The sequence below is a fragment of the Suncus etruscus genome, chromosome 6, assembly GCF_024139225.1.
Source record: "Suncus etruscus isolate mSunEtr1 chromosome 6, mSunEtr1.pri.cur, whole genome shotgun sequence".
Classification (NCBI taxonomy): Eukaryota; Metazoa; Chordata; class Mammalia; order Eulipotyphla; family Soricidae; genus Suncus; species Suncus etruscus.
This window is the reverse complement of record NC_064853.1, coordinates 26,190,326-26,213,237: the sequence shown is the minus strand read 5'-3', so window position 1 is coordinate 26,213,237 and position 22,912 is coordinate 26,190,326. Positions and strand designations below refer to the sequence as shown.

The window sequence follows — 22,912 nt, the reverse complement described above, 5'->3', positions numbered from 1 at the left end:
GGACAAAAACGGAGGGGTAGGGAGGACAATTTTTATGATGACATTAACTGCCTGCTTTTGCTCCTAACTCAGGGTTTTGTACTTGCTTTTATCCTGTGCCTGGCTGTATTTATTCCATTTATCCACATAATTCACTCCTTCTGAGGCTTCAAATCTTTGCTCACATCTCACCTTTTCTTTTCTTTTCTATTTTTTTTTTTTTTTTTTGGTTTTTGGGTCACACCCGGCAGTGCTCAGGGGTTACTCCTGGCTCTATGGTCAGAAATCGCTCCTGGCAGGTATGGGGACCATATGGGACGCTGGGATTTGAACCACGGACCTTCTGCATGAAAGGCAAACGCCTTACCTCCATGCTATCTCTCCAGCCCCACATCTCACCTTTTCTAATCACTTATTTAAAATTGCAAAGCATCTTGGTTTTTCATATTTAGCCAGATCATTTACTACTATCAGACATATTTTTATTTTCCTTATTTAACTCTCCATGCTCAACTCCCCAGATGTAATTTCTCAAGAGCAGGGATTTTGTCTCTTTTGCTCACTGCTGAGTCTAAATATCTCGATCAGTCACTTGCATATAGTATTTCTTGAACGCACGATTACTCAGACTGACATTTTAGCAACAGTAGTAGATTACAGTCCCCTCAAGATAAAGTCACACAATCAGCTATTTTTCCCCTGAGAAATCATTTAAGTTGGGAGAATTCTGCTATTTGTTTTGATTTCTTTTTTAATTTCTCAGATATAAGCCTACTTTTCCAAATTTTTGAAAGTTTTTTGGGCCATATCCAACAATGCCCAGAAGATCCTCTCTGCTTTGTGCTTGGAAGCTGCTCCTAGCAGTGCTCAAGGGCCATGCATGGTCAGGGATTGGACCTGGATCTTCACTTTGCAGAGTATGTATTCAATCTGTTGGGTTATTTCTTGGGCCCACATGATGACTCTTAGAAAGTGATAAGTTTATATGCAAAGAAAGTCAGTACTCAGTACAGAAAATCAACAGTCAGGTGACCAGAGCACCAGTACACGGGTAGTAGTTTTTGCCTTGCAGAGTCAATCCAGTTTCAATCCTCAGCACCTCGTATGGTCCGCCAAGCCCACCAGATATAAACCCTAAGCACTGCCAAATGCACTAAAAACCAAAAACAAACAAAAATCCAATAATAATGTTGTCATTTGTAGTATTGTTTCCTTTTAAGATGTTAAATAGAACAATTTTTTCACTGTGATGTCATTTGACATTGAGAGATAAGGTTTATCAGCATTTAGTCTATCCATCTAAATATAATTATCTCCTACCTACCTGAACATTAACTATTAATATGCTAAAAGTACTTCTAATACTTAAGTAAATATTATCTTTTCAGAAACAGAGTCAGAGGCTAGAGCAATGGCACAGGAGGTAGGGCGTTCGCCTTGCACACAGCTGACCCGAGATCAATCGCTGGCATCCTCTTGGGTCCCCTGAGCTGGCCAGGAGTAATTTCTGAGCATAGAGCCAGAAGCAACTCCTGGGGGCCACCAGATGTTGCTCAAAAGCCAAAAATAAACAAACAAACGTCAGAATTGTCATCCAGAAAAACATCTGAGTCTACCATCTATCTCTAGCAGCACAACTCTGTCATATCATATACTTTTTTTTTTTTTTTTTTTGTGGTTTTTGGGTCACACCCGGCAGTGCTCAGAGGTTATTCCTGGCTCCAGGCTCAGAAATTGCTCCTGGCAGGCACGGGGGGACCATATGGGGCGCCGGGATTCAAACCGATGACCTCCTGCATGAAAGGCAAACGCCTTACCTCCATGCTATCTCTCCGGCCCCCCATATCATATACTTTTATTCTGGGGTCACACCCAGCTATTTTCAGGGCTTACTCTTGGCTGAGTGCTTAGCAATCACTTTTAGAGGGGCACAAGGGACCATATGTGGTATCAGAAATTGAATACCTTGAATCCAGGTTGGCTGCATGCAAGGCAAGTGTCTTTCCCTGCTGTACTCTCCAACCTTAACTATCACACATGACCATGACTAAATAAAAATAACATGGATCCTCTGGTCTAAGACCCAACTCTATAAAATGCATATAGTACCATCACCCAAAAGACCCTCCTAAATTCTGATATTCTGTTTTAGGATTATAATACCTATAGTCTCTATGACATACATAAAGGATGTCTAAAAGAAACAGGAAATTCTACATACAAGCTAGATTAAAAGCTAGATTACATACAAGCTAGATTTTACATACAAATTAAATCACATTTTGCAGTGCTGCAGCCTGTAAGTGTGATTATACCTATTAGTCCAGTTACACAAAGATAGTAAAAAAAAAAAAATGTCACAATCATAGACTAAGAATGAAAAGACCTTACAGTTTAAAAATCTTATCTCTCGGGGCCAGAGAGATAGCATGGAGGTAAGGTGTTTGCCTTTCATGCAGGAGGTCATCAGTTCGAATCCCGGTGTCCCATATGGTCCCCCATGCCTGCCAGGAGCAATTTCTGAGCCTGGAGCCAGGAATAACCCCTGAGTACTGACGGGTGTGACCCAAAAACCACACACACACACACACACACACACACACACACACACACACACACACACACACACACACACAAAATCTTATCTCTCCTCCTCTCCTGCTGGATGGAATTCTATCATATCTGATGCAAGAATTAGTTACAGGACAAGAAGAAAAAATAAATATACACACAAGAGTCAGTTCTTCAGCTCCAGTGAATGACTTTATACCATTAATGCTATTTCTATAACATGAACTTAATTTCAAACAGAACAGAGAAACTCAGTCTTACCTCAAGATTTACCATAACAAAATTATGGGAAAGCTCTGAAATTTCAGTAGATTCTGCAAATTTTGGCTTTAAAGCTGAAACGGGGGGAAAAAGATTTTGAAATAGAAAAGTGATTAGTGTTTTCCAATTGAAATCCTAATTTGGTTAATATAATTGAACAACAAGACAACAACAAGTCTTTAATTTTTAGTCTTAAGAACCAGAAATCAGAAGACTCCAATTCTGAACTTACTTCTGCTATTTACTTGCAGAGCAATGTGACCTTGAATAATTTACTTCTCTGCAGCTTTTAACTCATCTACAAAGTATGGGTAGTAGCATACATTTTAAAATTATTATTTGCTTTTTAGTCACGTTAGTTCCTACTAAGAATACAGGAAGTAGAGCTAATCTTATCTATTACATACAACGAGTATCTCATTTAGTGTAGAATACTGAACAAGAGAAAACCTGACTGGTAAGTGGCAGGGAGACATAACAGAAAGAATGCACAGTAGCTTGGCAACTTTGGGTTCACTAAATTGGTCCCTGTTTCTGCCAGGAAGACTTCTCAATCACATTCAATCAACTTAGCCTGTTGCTATACAAAATGATTTTAGTTTCTACTAGTACTTCCTGCCCATAACATTAGCATTAATCCCATATTCCACATTACTGCATCTTAACTCCTTCAACCCCCTTAAGCCCAATGCATAGATAACAATTCCCCCCTTCCCTTGTAGTTGCAATGGCTGGAGGTTGCACAGTGATTGTTCTAGCTGCACAGTTATGGTGCTCACAGGGAACTATACACTCTCATTGGGATACTCACATGTATGCAATCACCTGTACTGCTCTAACGACTGCATTTCTGTGTTGCTGGTACTGCACTCAGCATAAACTCTTTACTGCAAGCATGTAAAATAGGTGCTCTAACGCTAAGCCAATCCGTAAGTTTGGTACATTTCTTTTTCTTTTTCTTTTTATTTCTGGGCCACTCCCGGTGACGCTCAGGGTTTACTCCTGGCTATGTGCTCAGAAATTGCCGCTGGCTTGAGGGACCATGTGGGGCACAGAGGATCGAACCACAGTCCGTCCTAGGTTAGTGAGTGCAAGGCAAACGCCCTACTGCCTGCACCATCGCTCCAGCCACAGGTTTTTTTTGTTTTTGTTTTTGTTTTTTTTGGGCCACACCCGGCATTGCTCAGGGGTTACTCCTGGCTGTCTGCTCAGAAATAGCTCCTGGCAGGCACGGGGGACCATATGGGACACCGGGATTCGAACCAACCACCTTTGGTCCTGGATCGGCTGCTTGCAAGGCAAACGCCGCTGTGCTATCTCTCCGGGCCCCAGCCCCAGTTTTGTACATTCCTTATGGACAGGAATCTACATCATATTTCTTTAATATTCCGAAAACCAGTTAAAAATGCTGGGCTAGAGTGTGCTAATTTCTTTTAGATTTTAGATTTGTTTTCAGGCCATATCTAGTAGGGTTTACTCCTGGCTCTGTGGAAAGGATGCTCAGAGAAAAACTGCTTGCAGTGCCAGAAATTGAACCCTGGTCTGACATGTGCAGGGCAAACACTTTATTCACTGTACTATCTTTCCAGCCCCTTAATTACTTTTTAAATGTTAGTATTTATAACAAGCTAAGATTTGATAATCTGTACTTACCTTTGCAAGCTCCACACCAGGATTTATGAATAATCACCATCAGAGGCAATCCACTTAAAAATAAAAGAAAGAAATTATAAGAGTAATACCATTTTCTGAAATCTATTCTAAAATATGAAGACAAAATTAAATGTACAAAAATGTTCGTGTAGTATGATTTCAATAGGGAATTTTAAGACACTTCACAATGATATAACCACTGATAATCATCATAAAGAGACTTTGATATGTCTATAAATTCTATAAACTTGGACTTTTTACAATTTTTGGCCACACCCAGCAGTGCTCAGGGGTTACTTTTAGCTTTGCACTCAGAAACCGCTCCTGGCAGGCTCAGGGGACCTTATGGGATGCCAGGGATCGAACCCACATCCATCCTGGGTCAGCCATATGCAAGGCAAATGACCTACCGCTGTGCTAGCTCTCTGGCCTTTTTTTTTTTTTTTTTTTTTTTTTTTTTTGGTTTTTGGGCCACACCCGGCGGTGCTCAGGGGTTACTCCTGACTGTCTGCTCAGAAACAGCTCCTGGCAGGCACGGGGGACCATATGGAACACCGGGATTCGAACCAACCACCTTTGGTCCTGGATCGGCTGCTTGCAAGGCAAACACCGCTGTGCTATCTCTCCGGGACCAGCTCTCTGGCCTTTAATGCTAGAGAAGATTGCAAGTAAAAAAAAAAAAAAAAAAAAAAAAGAAAAAAAAGAAAAAAATCAAATTAAGGCATTTCTAAATGTTATAATTAAAATGTTCATGAAAGTTTTTCATTTATTGGTACATTAAACCAGAATATTATAAACCAATAGACATTAATAACATAAATTAACAAAAATAAACGCTGGAATGTGGGCATGCTTTTGAGGGTTTAGGAGTGTGTTTTCTTTTGGGCAGGGTATAGATAGGCAAGCTTAGGATGAGAGACTAATTCAATTCTAGGCACAGCACCCAGAGCATTCCCAGGAGTGAGCCCTGCACAGCACTGGGAGTGGCCCTGAGCACTGCAGGTGTAAGCCCCCAAACAAAGCTGATAAGCTAGAATATAAATTGTAGTTCAATTTTAATTATGCAAATATGTAAAAAATAAATAAAATTAAAGAATCATGGCAAAAAAGATGGCAATGTGAATTCTACTAATTTTTCTCTATTTTCCAGTTTTCCTACAACATAATTTTTCAGAAGACAAGGCATTTGTAGTTTTAGGACTGCGTGGTATTGAAGAGAAGGGGTTGGCATGGGGAAACAGGAACGAGTCTAACACCTCATATATGCCTTTATCAGTTGAGCCACATCTGTCTACAGTGGTTTTCTTTGAATAATGAGCAGTATAAATATGAGGACATTGCTCAAAGGACTAGAACAAATACTGTAAATGTTAGGAGCATCAGGCTTAAATTCCTGGTACCATATGATTCACTGAGCACAGCAGCACCACCAGCTCCTATGCACCTTTGGATGTTGCTCAAAATCCAAAGAATTTCTTTTTTTTGGGGGGTGGGGGATTTTGGGCCATACCCAGTGATGCTCAGGGGTTACTCCTGGTTATGCACTCAGAAATCGCTCTTGGCTTGGGGGACCATATGGGATGCCAGGGATCAAACCCTGGTCTGTCCCAGGTCAGCCGCGTGCAAAGCAAGCACCCTACAACTGTGCTATGGCTCCAGCCCTGGAAAAGAGAATTTCTACATGAGCTATTTTAATAGGTATGTGCACAATAGAGCGATGGGCTTGATCTGTGACATTTTGTGGTCTCATAGGACCACCAGAGCAACCTTTGAGTAGACAGCCAGGAGCAGTCACTGAGAACTACCAGGTTAGCTCTAAAACAGGAAAATAGGGGCTGAAAAGATAGTACAGTTGATAGGATGTTTGTCTTCATGTGGCCAACCTAGGTTTGATCCCCAGCTCTACATTATGTTTTCCCCCACCCTGGCCCTGCCAGGAATGATCCAAAAGTGTAGAGCAATGCTGGGTGTGGTCCCAAAACAAAGAAGTGGGATCCAGGTAACCATCACAGGAATAACTGTGTTAAGCAAAATTTACTGGGGCCGGAGAGATAGTATGGAAGTAAGGCGTTTGTCTTGCATGCAAAAGGTCAGTGGTTTGAATCCCGGTATCCCATATGGTCCCCTGAGCCTGCCAGGAGTGATTTCTGAGCATAGAGCCTGGAGTAACCCCTGTGCACTGCCGGGTGTGACCCAAAAACCAAAAAATAAATAAATAAAAGATTTACTGTATGTGCTAGTGCTTTATAATTATTAAACCCACTTAAAGCCTCACAACAGTATTAAATTGTGTACTATTAATCTAATAGAAAAGGGAGAAGATGCTGAGATAAATTACTAGGCAACAGATTCTAAATTCTGCTACTTACCTAACTCTTAAGTCTGACTTCATAGTTTACCTTAGGGGGTCAGAATATTAATACAGTGGCTAAGGAGCTGGCCTTGTATGCAGCAAATAAGGTTTGATCCCCAGCACTCCATATGCTCCTGAGTCCCCACGAGTAATCCCAGAACAGAGCCAAGAGTGAATCCTGAGCACTGCTGGGTGTGGCCCAAAATAAACAATAGTCTACTTCAATTTACTACGATAATTAAGAATACATGGGTTTAAACCCTTTTTAAACAAACCCTGTTTGTTCTTCATCCAATAACAAACAGAAAATCAAAGATTGAAGGTTGCCTGCTACAATCATTTATCCATTCTGAAATTTCCTTTACATTATCAGAAATGTGGGGTCTGGGGTGAGTAGCTCAAAGTGCTTGCTTAGCAAGAGTGAACCCTGGAATCAATCACCAAATATTTTCCTGAACACTGCCATTTGTGACCCCAAATCAAAGTAAGTAAATGCATAAATAAGGGCCAGGGAGCTAGGAATTTGCTTTGCATGTAGCCAGCTGGTTCAAATTCCTGGCACTTCATAGTTAGTTAAGTAGTAGGATATGTTCCCAAAAATTAAAGAAACAAAACTCCTAAGAATAAAAAAACAAATAAGACTAATGAGGGACTAGAGATATAGTACAGCAGGTAGGGCACTTGCCTTGCATGTGGCCAACTCAGATTCAAGTCCCAGTATCCCATATGGTTCCCCAGGAATAATTCCTTAGTGCAGAGCTAGCAGTAACCCCTAGGTATCACTTTGTATGACCTAACCCAACCCCCCCCAAAAAAAAATGCCTACTGAGCATCACCATCCAAACAGTTCATCCTATGAACCGCTCCCTCCTCTAACAGAGTAGCTTAAATTGGTTTATTCCCTCCTTTCTCCCATATCCTTATTCATAGAATAGGGCTAGAATAAGGCTCAGCAAACTATTGCAGGTCTAATCCAGCCCCATGGCTCCTTCTGCCAGGCTTTGAGCTACAAATATTTTCTATACTACAGACATTTCTACATTTCAGCAAATCCAGAAAATATTACTTTGTAATACACATAATCCAAACTTCCATATTGTTTTATTAAAAAAATACCTCCACACCTTAAGAGTTTTTGAGTGCTAATGATAATGTGAATCTACAACAAAAAACCCATGGCTTCAAATATATTAAAATCTTTGGTTCTTGGGGTCGGGCGGTGGCGCTAGAGGTAAGGTAACTGCCTCGCCTGCGCTAGCCTTGGAGTCGGACAGATGGCGGTTCGATCCCCCAGTGTCCCATATGGTCCCCCAAGCCAGGAGCGACTTCTGAGTGCATAGCCAGGAGTAACCCCTGAGCATCACTGGGTGTGGTCCAAAAATAAAAAAAATAAAAAATAAAAAAAACTTTGGTTCTTTGCTGTTGGCTAAACTCTTTGATCCCTTGCTCTAACAACTTTGTTTTTGTTTTTTGGGTCACACCCAATGGCACTCAGGGGTTACTCTTGGCTCTGTGCTCAGAAATTGTTCCTGGCAGGTTCGAGGGACCATATAGAATGCTGGGATTCAGACCCAAGTCCATCCTGGGTCGGCCATGTGCAAGACAAATGTCCTACCTCTGTGCTATCTCTCTGACCCTATTTTTTTCTTTTAAAACAGATTTTTATTATGATACCAAGATATTTTACTTAATTTTTCTTTAGTAAAGATTATAAATATATTCATAATTGGGTTTCAGCCATAAAATGCACACACCCTTCACCAGTGCAACTTTTCCTCCACCATTGTCCTCCATTTCCCGCCTACCTCATCACCTGCCTGTCTTTGAGATAGGCATTGTATTTCTCTATCACTGTATTGGTAGTTGTTAGTGTAGTTATTTCTCTAACTGCACATACCTCTCTTTGTGGTAAGCTTCATATGATGGGCTGGTCCTGCTGGCCCTCATCTTTTTTGTCTCTGGGTATTATTACTATACTGTCTTTTATTTTTCTTAAATCCCAGAGATGAGACTATTGAGCTCCCAGATGATCCAGCAATACCACTCTTAGAGATATACCCTAGGACCATAAAAACACAAAACAATAATGCCCTCTGCACTCCTATATTCATAGCAGCACTATTTAGAATAGCCAAAATCTGGAAACAACCCAGATGTCCAACAAATGAAACTGTAGTAAATCTACACAGTAGGATACTACACAGCTGTTAGAAAAAAATAAAGTCAGGAAATTTTCCTTTACATTGATGGATATGGAGACTATTATGCTAAGTGAAACAAGTCAGAGAGAGATAAGCACATAATAGTCTCAGAGCATCAATCCTTTTGATCCTGTAATGACTTACTTGTATTTCTCACCAAATTATTAATTCCTTAAGAGCAAACTCAATTCATCTCAGAAAATCATTAGCACTTCTAAAGGTGCTAATGAACATCAGGAAGATGCAAATCAAAACAACAATGAGGTACCATCTCACGCAAGAGACTGGCATACATACAAAGAAAAAGAACAGGGGCCAGGAGGGAGAGAGAGCACAGCAATAGGGTGTTTGCCTTGTATGCGGCCGACCTCAGGAGAACCCAGGTTCGATTCCCAGCATCCCATATAGTCCCCAAGCCTGCCAGGAGTGATTTCTGAGAGCAGAGCCAGGATTAACCCCTGAATACCATCTTGTCCAGCCTTTCTTGAAAACAATACGAAAATTCTTCAAAAAACTGGAAATTGAAGGCCCGGAGAGATAGCACAGCGGCGTTTGCCTTGCAAGCAGCCGATCCAGGACCAAAGGTGATTGGTTCGAATCCCGGTGTCCCATATGGTCCCCCGTGCCTGCCAGGAGCTATTTCTGAGCAAACAGCCAGGAGTAACCCCTGAGCACCGCCGGGTGTGACCCAAAAAACAAACAAACAAACAAAAAACTGGAAATTGAGTTTCCATATGATCCAGCAATACTACTCCTAGGGATATACCCTAGGAACACAAAAACACAATACAAAATGCCCTCTGCATGTTGTTCATTGCATTTACAATAGCCCAAATCTGGAAACAACCCAAATGTACAAAGACAAGTGGCTAAAGAAACTGGTACATATACACAATGAAATACTATGCAGCTATCAGAAAAAATGAAGTCATGAAATTTTCCTATATATAGATGGACATGGAAACTATTATGCTGTGTGAAATGAGTCAGAGGGTGATAGACCCAGAATAGTCTCACTCATCTGTAAGATTTAAGAAAAATAAAAGATAGTATGGTAATAATACCCAGTGACTATAGAGATGAGGGCTGGAAAGATCAGCCCATGATATGAAGCTTACCACAGACTGGTGAGTGCAGTTAGAGAAATAACCACTATCATGACAATGGTAGTGAGTGAAATAGAATGCCTGTCTCAAAGACAGGGAGTGGGTGGGGAGGAAAGAGATGGGGACATTGGTGGTAGGATGGTTGCAGTGGAGGAGTGTACTTTTTATGACTGAAGCCCAACTACAAACGTGTGTAACCATGGTGCTTAATAAAGATATTATAAAAAAAAAATAAAGGTAACATTTAATCAGATTGAGACAAAGTAGTATTTGTCTTGAAATATGGGAAGAGCTGAGGAGGCTGGGTAAAGTAATATAGGTACATGCTCAGAATACACAAGACCCTGCATTTGGTTCCTGATATCATGCATAAAAAGAGAATGAAGGGGCCGGAGAGACATAAAAGAAGATAGGATGCTTTCCCTGCATGTGGTGAAATGGGTTTGATACCAAAACCCCCCATTAGTCCCCCAAGCTGTGCCAGAAGTAATTCCTAAATAAGAGAGCCAGTAATAAGCCTCCCTGAGCAGCTCCAAATATGGACAATATAAGCAAAAACTATATGTGTATGCATGTATGTGAACATATGTGTTTAGAATGAAGCACAATAGTTATGTAGTCAAAATATAACCAAGGAGACAGCACAGCAGTGTTTGCCTTGCAATCAAAGGTGGTTGGTTCGAATCCCAGTGTCCCATATGGTCCCCCGTGCCTGCCAGGAGCTATTTCTGAGCAGACAGCCAGGAGTAACCCCTGAGCAATGCCGGGTGTGACCCAAAAACAAAACAAACAAACAAAAAAAAAAATATATATATATATAAATAACCAAGGACCAAAGCGATAGCACAGCTGTAGGGCATTTGCCTTGCACGAGGCCAACCCAGGACAGACACTAATTGGATTCCTGGCATCCCACGATATTCTGAACCTGCCAGGAGTAATTTCTGAGCACAGAGCACAGCACACACCTGAGCACCCCCAGGTATGACCCAAAAACCAAACTTTATATATATATATATATGTATATATACATATATGTACATATGTGTGTATATATACCAAACTTTATATATATATATGTGTGTGTAGATATAGATATAATATATATATATATCTATATATATCTACACACACAGCAAGTTAAATCAAACATCTAGTCTCAATAAGAACTATATTACTTCACAAGCAAAACAAGATACAGTATCTGTAAGGTATTACATTTAAATACCTTGCACTGTAAAACTAGTGTTACATTAAGTAAATTACATGCACCAGGGATTCCAGTAGACTTTTCTAAAATATTTTATTAACTGAAATAGTTCAGTAATTGTCTTTACATCCACTAGAATCAAGTCCCCAAGGGCAGAAAAGAGTGGATTTATCTGTGGTCCCATGTCCCATGAAAAAAGAGCAGCAAAATTAGGCAGAAATGTGAGATAAAATAGGGCACACTGATGGTGCAAAACTGTCACCGAGTCTATCTGAGCTCTGTTCAAGAGAACAGAGCCTGGCACAGTGGTGTTGAAGAAAATCAAATTTGTCAGTCCCACGTGCTCTAGAATCACAGTCATCTGCTCTCCAGACCTGAGTTGTCTTTCATCCCCAAGCAACAGAATGGCTCTTCTCCACATTCAATTCAGTGAAGGCTCTGATTCAAATACTGCAGAAACATGTTGGCCAGCTGCGGCAGGTTCTCATTATTGGGATGCATTTTGGTGTAGGAAATAAACTGGCGACGGAGCCGGCTAAGTTCTGCCATGGTCAAGGGCCTGGTAAAGTGCAGGTGCTCCGTGGTGCCTGGAAGCTTTAGGACATCTCCAGGCACGGCGCTCTTCTGGGCTTCCATCAGTCCCGTCAACACCTGGCTCGTGACCTGATCCAATTGGTGCAGGAAGCTGCCGGAGGCCAGAGGCTGGGACTGCGTAGCCTGGTGGGGTGGAGGAGCCCGGTTCTCAAACAAAGCAGCTCGGATCTCGTCCAGGGGCAAGGGCTCTTCGGGGCCCACCAAGGTGAACAGGGGCCGATCCCAGCGATTCCGAGAGTCTGGAATCTCGAAGCGCTGCTTTAAAGCTTCCAGGAGTTCTGGCGGGTAAAAGGCTCTGGGCAGAGATGCTAAAGATTTCCCGGAGTCTGGCATCTCGAGAGTCGGAGTTTCCGGAGCCCCGGTGCCTGCGGGTTCCACGTCCTCGCAGACCTGAGCCTGGGTTCTCCCATTCGCCACCGCGCCAGCTGCCTGGCATCCCCCGCTCCCCGAGGCCGGCTGCACGCAGTAGACCAGGCAGAGCGGGGTGCGCGCGGCCCGCGCCAGGCAGTAGAGCTCGTAGCGGAAGCCTTTGATGTAGTTGAGCGAGTCGAGCAGGACCACGTCGCGGCGGCCCAGGCGGCGCTCCACCGCGGCCCGCAGCGCCCCGCGCAGCGCCTTCTCGCGAGCCGAGTCGCCGTACGCCGCGGCCTCCTCCGCGCCCAGCACCGCCGCGTCGTCCACCACGTGCACCGAGTGCCCGTCAGCCGCCAGCGCCGCGCGGAGCTCCTCCGCGCGCCGGCTCTTGCCGCTGCCTGGCAGCCCGCAGAACACCACGAGCGGCATTCCCGCAGGGCGCGGCCATGAACGACCTCGCCGCGTCAACTTCCGGGTCACGGGCGGGTGACGCGACCCGGAAGTGGAAGGGAACTTCCGGTATCCTTTGGCCTTTATAGGGTCCAAAGGCCCTGTTCCCGTTATAATGGGGCTTTAGTGAGCATTACTTATTGCAAACAACTAGAACTGTATTTAGCACATAGAAGAGAATAGCTACCTATGTTTGATTCTCCCTCATTCTATTTATTCAATACTCTTCAATCATTCAATCTCTTCAGGATTAGAGAAGTCAAATTGCAAAATAAAAACTGGAGCAAAAGTACACCGGGTAGGGCGTTTGCCCTGCACGCGGACGATCTGGGTTCAATACCAGGCATCCCATATGGTTCCCAGAGCCTGTCAGGAGTAACCCCTAAGTGCCACCAGGTGTAACCCAGAAACAAACAAACAAAAAAGAAAAATAAACAGCACCTCACAGAGGTCATAGTCCTATTATAACTAGGAATAGGCAAGGTAACAAGTTATAAGTACGAAAAACAAATACTCATATGTTGGATAGTAAAAGTACAAGAGAGAAAGATATAATGACAAAAAAAATATCCCACAGAACATAGAAAAACAACATGGGGCTGGAGAAATAGTCCAGGAGTGCTTGACTTGCTCAGGACCGAACAGGTTCAATCCCTCACATCTCAGATTGTCCCCTGAGCACTGCCAAAAGTAATTCCTGAGTGCAAAATCAAGAGCAACCCCGGAGCATCACCAGATGTAGCCCCAACACTATAAACAACAAATAAAACATAACAAAAATGCCAAAGACTTTCATCTAGGAATAGTCATATGATTTAGAACTTGAAATAGGAATTTTTCTCCTGGGCAAGGTTGCCAAATAATACGCAGGATGCCTTGTTCCATATGATCTTCAGATAAAACAACAAGATTGTAAGACAAATATGTCCTAAATATAGCATGATTGGTTTTTTTTTTTTTTTTTTGGGGGGGGGGGCTACATCCAGCGGTGCTCAGGGATTACTCCTGGCTCTACACTCAGAAATTACTCCTGGCAGGCACGGGGTACCATATGGGATGCCAGGATTCGAACCACCGCCCATCCTGGATCGGCTGCTTGCAAGGCAAATGTCCCACAGCTGTGTTTTCTCTCTGGCCTCAGCATGGTGCATTTTTTTAATCAGTTATTGCTGATCTGAAATTTAAGGGATCACTCTATTTTTAAAGCAAATCTACACAATATATGAACTCCAGAAGTATGAAAAAATAAGATTTAGCATAGTACTATTCTTTGGCAGGTGAAAAAGTGTGATGCTTACACTTTTTTGGTTTGATTTTGGTGTACATGCGGCAGTGCTCAGGGGCTCATGCAATGCTAAGGATCAAACCCCTACCTCCGGCACACGCACACGCGCACGCGCGCGCGCACACACACACACACACACACACACACACACACACACACACACACACACGCACCCTAACCCACTGAGCTCTCTCCTCAGTGTTTATTTCTGTGCAATTATATGTGTATATAATGTAGATGAATCTATATTGGATCTTTGTATCACTCCTGTGCATATTGTAAGAAATATTCAAGGCTGGACTCTGCCACTTACTAGCTATGTAAACTATTGATAAGTTACTTAACCCTTATTGTTTTGGGATTTTTTTTTTTTTTTGTAACTACACTAGGTGGTGTAAGGGTTGACTCCTGGTTTTGAGGTCAGGGATCACTCCTGGTAGGGGTCAGCTGCATGCAAGTCAAGTGCCCTCTCCACTATAATATCACTCTTTTCCTATTTAACCATTCTGTACTTGAATTTTCTCTTTCAAAAAATAAAAATCCTGGGCCCGGAGAGATAGCACAGCGGCATTTGCCTTGGAAGCAGCCGATCCAGGACCAAAGGTGGTTGGTTCCAATCCCGGTGTCCCATAAGGTCCCCCGTGCCTGCCAGGAGCTATTTCTGAGCAGACAGCCAGGAGTAACCCCTGAGCACCGCCGGGTGTGGCCCAAAAACCAAAAATAAATAAATAAATAAATAAATAAATAAATAAATAAATAAATAAATAAATAAATAAATAAATAAAAATCCTATTCATAGGTTGAATCAATGTCATGAGGTTGTGATGATTTAATAAACAAATGCATGTAAAGTACTTAGATCAGTGTTTAGCCTTCCCTCTACTTTTCTCCTGTTTTCGGTGAATTTTCCATTGCATAGACTAAATTTACTTGGAATTTTAGTCTATTCCATTTGGATCTATTAAAAGCAATTACTGCTTACATACAAGTTCTGAAGCCAGAGTGCCTGGATCTGAATCTTTGTTTAGCTGTGCAATCTTGGGCAAGTTGCTTAACTGCTGTGTACCAGGTTTTTCTCTTGTCTACAATCAAGAGGCTACAACAGTACCCACCTCAAAAGAATTGTTGAGAATTAAATGACTCAGTTCATTTAATTCAATGTCTGGTGGATAATAAGCACTTAGAGTTAGCTAGTATTACTGTTGTTTTCTGTTACTCAGTTTTGGATGTGCCTTCACATCTTTACCTGAAACTAATACCAGCTGATGACTAGAGTGTTTTGTCATCAAACACAGCCTAAAACCATGTATTGTACCTGGCAGCAGCTTCTCTCTTCCCATCTTCAAGAGTCCGCCAATGAATGTGATCTCCAAAGCCTGGAAGGAAAAAGTCTTATAAACTTTCATACAAGAACAAAAGACAAAGGACAAAGGACAAAGAACAAAGTCCCAAGAAGGAAGTGTGGCGAGCTCACAGGATATCTATACAAAAGACTTTTTTTCTTTGGCCAAGGGGTTGGGCCACATCAGGTGGCAGTCAGGGGTTACTCCTGGCTCTGCACTCAGAAATTGTTCCTAGCAGGTTCAGGGGACCATATGGGATGCCAGGAATCAAACTGGGTCTATTCTGGGATGGACATGTGCAAGGCAAATGCCCTACTACTGTGCTATCTCTCCGGCCCTACAAAAGGCTTTCAGTGTCAACAGCGTAGTGTTCCAGTTTTTTCAAGATATTGAACCCGTGGAAGTCCCATTATCTCAAGTTGCACTTTTCATACCCGTAAAATGGCAATAATATGGCCCAATTCATAGTTTTTAAGATTAAAGATTAAATAATGGCTGTTTTATAGACAAAGTGCAAATTGTAATGTAAAAATTAAATTTCTAGAATAAAGAAAAAACAGATAATAATACATCACTATTGGGGGCTGGAGAGATAGTACAGTGAGTAGTAGGACATTTGCCTTGCATGCAGCTGACCCAGGAGGGACGGTGGTTCAATTCCCATATGGCATCCCATATGGTCCCGTAAGCTGCCAGGACTGATTTCTGAGCACAGAACCAGAAGTAACCCCCTAGCACCGCCGGGTGTGACCCAAAAATCAAAAAATAAACAAACAAACAATGCATCACTATTGAAGGCAATGCAGCTTTGAGTCAGAAACTCATGGGGTGCATGACTCCGGTTCCTATTAATTAAGTATGTGAAATTCTCTGGATGAAGTCAGTTATCCAAGCACCACTTCTATACAACTGAGAAATAATCTCTTGTCCAAGAGACGGTTTAAGGATTAAAATGGGGGCCAGAATGATAGCACAGTGGCCCATATCCATATTTTTATTTCAGATATAAACTAAAGGATATTTCTTCTGGTAAATTATCCATGATTTCCAAAAAACCTCCTTTTTTGCTCCAATATGACATGTCACAAGTTCCAAGCAATAGTATACTGAATAGGGTATTTTTGCCTTGCAGTCTATCCAGGTTTGATTTCCCAGCATTTTATATGGTCCCCCGAGCACTACCAGGAGTAATTCTGTGAGTGCAGAGCCATGAGAAACCTCTCAGCTCTGAGCACTATAAAAATGTGTACAAGAAAAAAAAAAATCCCCTGGGGGCAAGCACCATACAGCTATTTTCTCCTGTTTTTCTAACACTAAACATTGCCAGAGTAATTACATATGAATTTTAAAAAAAGTTTTAAAATATAAAATATTCCCTAAAGTAAATAGATCATATCATGTAAATGATTTAATTTTTATATCTGAAAATGTGAGCATAATAATGCTCACTGTCATTTTTAAGCCCCTTATATGTGTTTGATATGCTAAAACTATTATCTCACGTAATTTTGGTCTCAGTAAGAACCCTCATACTCTTAGTGTTTTTTTTTTGGGGGTGGACACACAAAAGCACTCAAGGTACTCCTGACTCTATGCTCAGGAATTGCTCCTGGCAGACTCAGAGGACCATATGGGATGCTGGAATTGAATCTGGGTCTGTCCCGCATGCAAGGCAAACGCCCTACTGCTGTGCTATATCACTCCAGCCACTAACCTTTTTTTTGTTTTGTTTTGTTTTGTTTTGTTTTGTTTTGTTTTGTTTTGTTTGTTTTTGGGTCACACCCGGCGGTGCTCAGGGGTTACTCCTGGCTGTCTGCTCAGAAATAGTCCTGGCAGGCACGGGGGACCATATGGGACACCAGGATTCGAACCAACCACCTTTGGTCCTGGATTGGTGCTTGCAAGGCAAATGCCGCTGTGCTATCTCTCTGGGTTCAGCCACTAACCTTTTTATACTTCCATTGTATCATCTTCAAAATAAGTGTAACAAGTATTACAACAGCAATAACCTCATTTTATTTCTGAAATGCTTCTGGGAATAAATTCAAAAAGAGGCATTTACTTTAATATGTGGTCAGACTTGGTAAAACATTGTTGGCTTCATGGTTGGAGAGATACACAGCGGTAGGGTGTTTGCCTTGCATGCAGAAGGATAGTGGTTTGAATCCCGCCATCCCATATGGTCCCCAGAGCCAGCCAGGGCGATTTCTGAGCATAGAGCCAGGAGTAGTCTCTGAGCGCTGTCAGGTGTGACCCAAAAAACAAAAACAATAACATTCTTGGCTTCAAAGAGGGTGTACAGTTTCAATAAACAAAACAAACAAAAACAATAGGACCAGAGCAATAGCACAGGACCAACCCCCAGCATCCCATATGCTCCCTCCAAGCCTGCCAGGAGTGATTTCTGAGCACAGAGTCAAGAGGGACCCTTGAGCACCTCAGAGTGTGGCCCAAATCAAACAAACAACAACAACAAAACACCCAGCCCCATTAATCCCCCACACTATGAGTAAAAAAAAAAAAATCACAGTACTGGATCAATAAGGAGTAATTTTTGTTATTTCACAATTAAGATTCCTAAGGCTTAAAGAAATCATGTCACTTATAGCAAGTCACATAGTCAGTAAATGGTCAAGCTGGGATTAAAACTTCAATTTTATTACTTTTTTAGTTACTACATTATCTACCAGGCCTCTCTTTCCCAGAAATAAATTCACATCTAATTTCCGTCTACGTTACAATAGGGAAATAAACAACTCGATAGAGATTAGCACATGGAAGCGGTATCCAAACTAATCACCATTACTTTTTATTCCCGAAGGCCTGGGCTTCTGGCCAAGAGAAAATGTGTCACTTGATTAGGGGGCCCAAGTCTACTGCTAAGGAATGAATGATGGAGGGAGTGAAATTGGAAGAAAGCCCAAGAGATTGCCTAATGTGATCACCATCATTCTACCTGTCAGTATCTCAACTCAAGCAACAAAACCCTGCTTAAGGGGGAATGCCTGACTAGCAGCCTAGCATTCACCTAGAAAACAACAAAATTCTAGGGAAAACAAACTTTCAAAATGTACTGTGGGTCTCACAGTAATAAGCAAAACACAAAAGTTAAAAGCAGATGAGCAAAAGCCAGTAAATAAGCCTTAGAAGATGTTGATCTGAAAGTAAATATCCCTTACTATAAAACTAAACTGTAGAGATGAACTTGAAATTCCTATTTGACCAAATTGCTAAAAATAAGACTAGGAGAGGGGCCAGAGCAATAGCACAGCCATAGGGCATTTGCCTTGCAGGTGCCTGACCCAGGACAGACCTGGGTTTGATCCCCAGCATCCCAAAATTTTCCCTGAGCCAGGAGCTATTCCTGAGCACATCATGAGGAGTAACCCAGCCTGAGCATCACCAGGTGTGGCCCAAAAACAACAACAAAAAAAAAAAAAAAAAAAAAGAAAAAGAAAGAAAGAAAGACTAGGTGATTCTGGTCAGTATACCTGCTGGTTGTCAGATGATTAATGCTACATTTTTCTAGAAGTAAACAACACTCACTTTAAGGTATCCAAACAGAGGGGAGGGGAGGGCATTTCTCAAATCCCTCTTTACTATCTTATTTTGGTGGGTGAATATCCAATGAGTAAGAGTATTTTCTTTTCTTTTTTTTTTTTTTTGGTTTTTGGTTTTTGGGTCACGTACAGCTGTGGTCAGAGAGGGATTACTCCTGGCAGGTTCAGAGAACCAAATGGGATGCCACAATTCAAACCACTGTCCATTCTGGGTCAGCTACGTACAAGGCAAACTCCTTACTGCTGTGCTATCTCTCCATCCCAAGTAAAAGTATTTTTTTTCTTTTTTTCTTTTTTTTTTTTTTTTTTGGGTTTTTGGGCCACACCCGTTTGACGCTCAGGGGTTACTCCTGGCTATGTGCTCAGAAATTGCCCCTGGCTTGGGGGGACCATATGGGATGCCGGGGGATCGAACCGCGGTCCTTCCTTGGCTAGCGCTTGCAAGGCAGACACCTTACCTCCAGCGCCACCTACCCGGCCCCTTTTTCTTTTTTTCTAAATAAAGTTAACACCTCATTTCTAAGTTTACAAAATTTAAAGATATCAGTGGAAAAGCATTTGAACTTAAGTTAGAATATACACCTTAAAAATTGCATCACATCTTTAGAAATAAAGCATTGAAATACACATGCGCACATGCGTGTACACACACACACACACACACACACACACAAATTTACTCCTGACTCTGAACTCCTGCGTTTCTGGGGATCATCTGGGATGCCAGGGATCGAACCTGGGTCACTGCATGAAAGGTAAATGTTCTATCCACTGTACTGACCCCTCTATCACATTTTCCATAGATCTAAAACTACTCAAAATAAATTTTTATTTTTGTATTTCTTGTTTTGGGGTCCAGAAGCGCTCAGGGTTTACTCCTGGCTTTGTCCTCAGAAATCATTCCTAGCAGGCTCAGAGGACCATATGTGGTGCCCAGGTAGGCTACATACAAGTCAAGTGCCATATCCACTGTACCATCACTGTGGCTCATAAATATGAATGACTATTTTCTGCATGGAGTTTTTTTTCTGGGTCACACCCTGAGGTGCTCAAGGCTTGCTTCTGGCTGTCATTAGAAGGAAGACTTTATGTGTTGCTGGGGTGGGGAAGAGACTAGGATTGGTCATAAATTTAATTTAAATTTAAGTTAAATTTAATTTAAATTTAAGTTAAATTTAAATGAATAGGGCTAGAGGAACAGTACAGAAGTTACTGCTCGTGCCTTTTTATTTATTTATTTTTTTTTTTTGAATTTTTGTTTTGGAGCCACTGGCTCTATGCTCAGATATTACTCCTGGCAGGCTCAGGGGACTATATGGGATGGTGGGAATCAAACCCGGATCCGTCCAGGGTCAGTCACGTGCAAGGCAAACACTGCCCCAATGCTCATGCTTTATATGTAGCTATCCTCCATTCAATCCCTGGTACCTACATGGTCTCCCCCACCCCCAACATAGGGTGGCTCAGGTAATCTCTAGTACCTGAGAAATTAAAAGGGCCATGGCATAGAACCCCTAGTCAGTTGGCTAGAAAATTCCATAAGGGGGCCTTGGGCTTCCTGAGCTCTAACTGAAAGATCCTTCCTCTAAAACAGCAAGAACAATAATTAAAGAACAGAGATGATAAAAGAGAGTGATAAAGAGCTTGCCTTGTAAACAAGTAACCCAGGGTTGGATCCCTGATACTGCCTCAGGTTCCCCCAAGCCCAGGGGTCACTTTTGAGCACAGAGCAGGAAAATTCCCTGATACTGCTATCTCTGTAAACTCTTCTTCAAGTTTTCTGTGGTTGTGGCCCAACCAACACCCCCACTCACCAAATTCAATGGGTAAGTTAAAACAATCAAAATCAGGTAGAACAATAAAAAATCAGGGTACAAGAGGATAATACAGAGGTAGGGTCCCTGGCTTGCACACAGTTGACCCAAGTTCCATTCTGGCACCTCCTTCGGTATCCCAACCCTGCCAGAAAGTAATCCCTGTCTGGGTGCAGAGCCAGCAGTCAGCCCTGAGCACAAACAATATGGTGTAGGGGCCGGGCGGTGGCGCTAAAGGTAAGGTGCCTGCCTTGCCTGCGCTAGCCTTGGACGGACCGCGGTTCGATCCCCCGGTGTCCCATATGGTCCCCCAAGCCAGGAGCAACTTCTGAGCACATAGCCAGGAGTAACCCCTGAGCGTTACCGGGTGTGGCCCAAAAACCAAAAAAAAAAAAAAAAAAAAAAATCTGGTGTAGACTAAAAACCAGAGCCCCTCCACAAAAAAAGTTAAAAATTAAAAAAGAGAGGTGGTGTGCTCACTTTGGCAGCACATATACTAAAATTGGAACAATACAGAGATTAGCATGGCCCCTGCGCAGGATGACATGCAAATTTAAAAAAAAAGAGAGAGAGGTGGAGAGAAGAGCCAGACTTATCTGGAAAGCAATACTGAGATAAGGCAGAAAATGTGAAGGATAGAGGGAAAGATGAATAGATTAAGAAGAATAGAAATTCAAAGATAGGCTTGGAAAAGCTCAAAGGGCTGGAATGAATACTTTGTTAACCGAAGCCCAAGGTTCTACCCCAGTACCAGGTCCTCCTACACTCATAGGAGTGGCCCTTAATCATTCTACCGGGTGTCCCCACCCATAAAAAAGACATCTCAGAATTAAAATATGTAGGAAAGAATGTATTTGAGAAGAGAATATTATTGGGTTGAGTCTGGGTGATTGTATGCTTATAGTGGGAAGAAAGAGGATGCTTTTTAACACTGTAATTAAACATAGTAAATTATTTGCTTAAAAATACAGTTCTGGGCCCTGAGCCCTAGAACTCTTGCCTTGCAAGGTTCAATCCCCTGCATCCCATCAGGAGTGATCCCTGAGAATAGAAGCAGGAGTAACTCCTGAGCACTGCTGAGTGTGCCCCCAAAACAAACAAACAAAATAATGCACAAAACAAACAAAATTAGGTCTTTTTCTTTCTGTTGAATGCTGGGGGCAAGGACTAAATCCTGAGCTTCACACATGCCCATATGTGTTCCATCAATAAACTGCACCTTCAATTTAATATTCATGTTTTGTTGTTGTTGAATTTTGGGAGATTTTTTGTTTTGTTTTGTTTTGTTTTGTTTTGTTTTGTTTTGGGGGCCATACATGACAGCGCTCAGGGGTTACTCCTGGCTCTGCGCTCAGAAATCACTCTTGGGAGGTTCAGGGGACCATATGGGATGCCAGGGATCAAAACTGAGTCAGTTGCGTGCAAGGCAAATGCCCTACCCGCTGTGCTATTGCTCTAGTCTCCCCTCCCCCCCAAAAAAATTTTGAGTGTTGTTTTTTTGGGGAGTAGGGGGGGTCACACCTGGCAACACTCAGGGGTTACTCCTGGCTCTTCGCTCTATAATCGCTCCTAGCAGGCTCAGGGGACCATATGGGATGCCAAAATTCGAACCACCGTCCTTTTAAATGCACTACCTTCATGCTATCTCTCCAGTGCCCCCCCCCCGAATTTTGGGGGTGTTTTTTTTTGAGTCACACCTGGCAGCGCTCAGGGTTTACTCCTGGCTCTACGCTCAGAAATCACTCCTGGCAGGCTCAGGGGACCATATGGGATGCCAGGATTTGAACCACCATTCTTCTGCATGCAAGGCAAATGCCTTACCTCCATACTATCTCTCTGGCCCCAAAAAAATTTTTTTTAAAAAAAGAAAAATATGGGGCCGGAAAGATAGCATGGAAGTAAGGCGTTTGCTTTTCATGCAGAAGGTCAATGCTTCAAATCCCAGGGTCCCATATGGTCCCCCGAGCCTGCCAGGAGCAATTTCTGAACATGGAGCCAGAAGTAACCCCTGAGCACTGCCGGTTGTGACCCAAAAACCAAAACAAACAAACAAACAAAAAAATATATATACATATATATGGTTTAAGAAAATCGGAATTTAGGTGCGAAGTAAAAACTGTCTTTTAAAACTAAAGGAAAGAGGAGGAGAGGAAAAATTTAAGGAAAGAAACATATTTT

The 22,912-nt window shown here is 42.3% G+C and overlaps 1 protein-coding gene and 1 non-coding gene across 2 annotated transcripts in view; one reads left to right on the top strand and one right to left on the bottom strand.

The window, feature by feature from the left end:
- The window catches only part of TXNDC12 (thioredoxin domain containing 12), a 37,579-nt gene that overhangs the window by 5,012 nt on the left and 9,655 nt on the right, over positions 1 to 22,912 (bottom strand). Inside the window, exons 2-4 of the mRNA XM_049775077.1 lie at positions 15,333 to 15,393; positions 4,465 to 4,517; positions 2,812 to 2,885 (exon numbers count right to left, since the gene is read on the bottom strand). Of these exons, the coding sequence (XP_049631034.1) occupies positions 2,812 to 2,885; positions 4,465 to 4,517; positions 15,333 to 15,393 (188 nt within the window). The remainder of the gene's footprint in view (positions 1 to 2,811; positions 2,886 to 4,464; positions 4,518 to 15,332; positions 15,394 to 22,912) is intronic.
- LOC126012360 (U6 spliceosomal RNA) lies at positions 21,207 to 21,309 on the top strand. Its single transcript, XR_007496866.1, has one exon. It is a non-coding gene; the product is annotated as a U6 spliceosomal RNA (small nuclear RNA).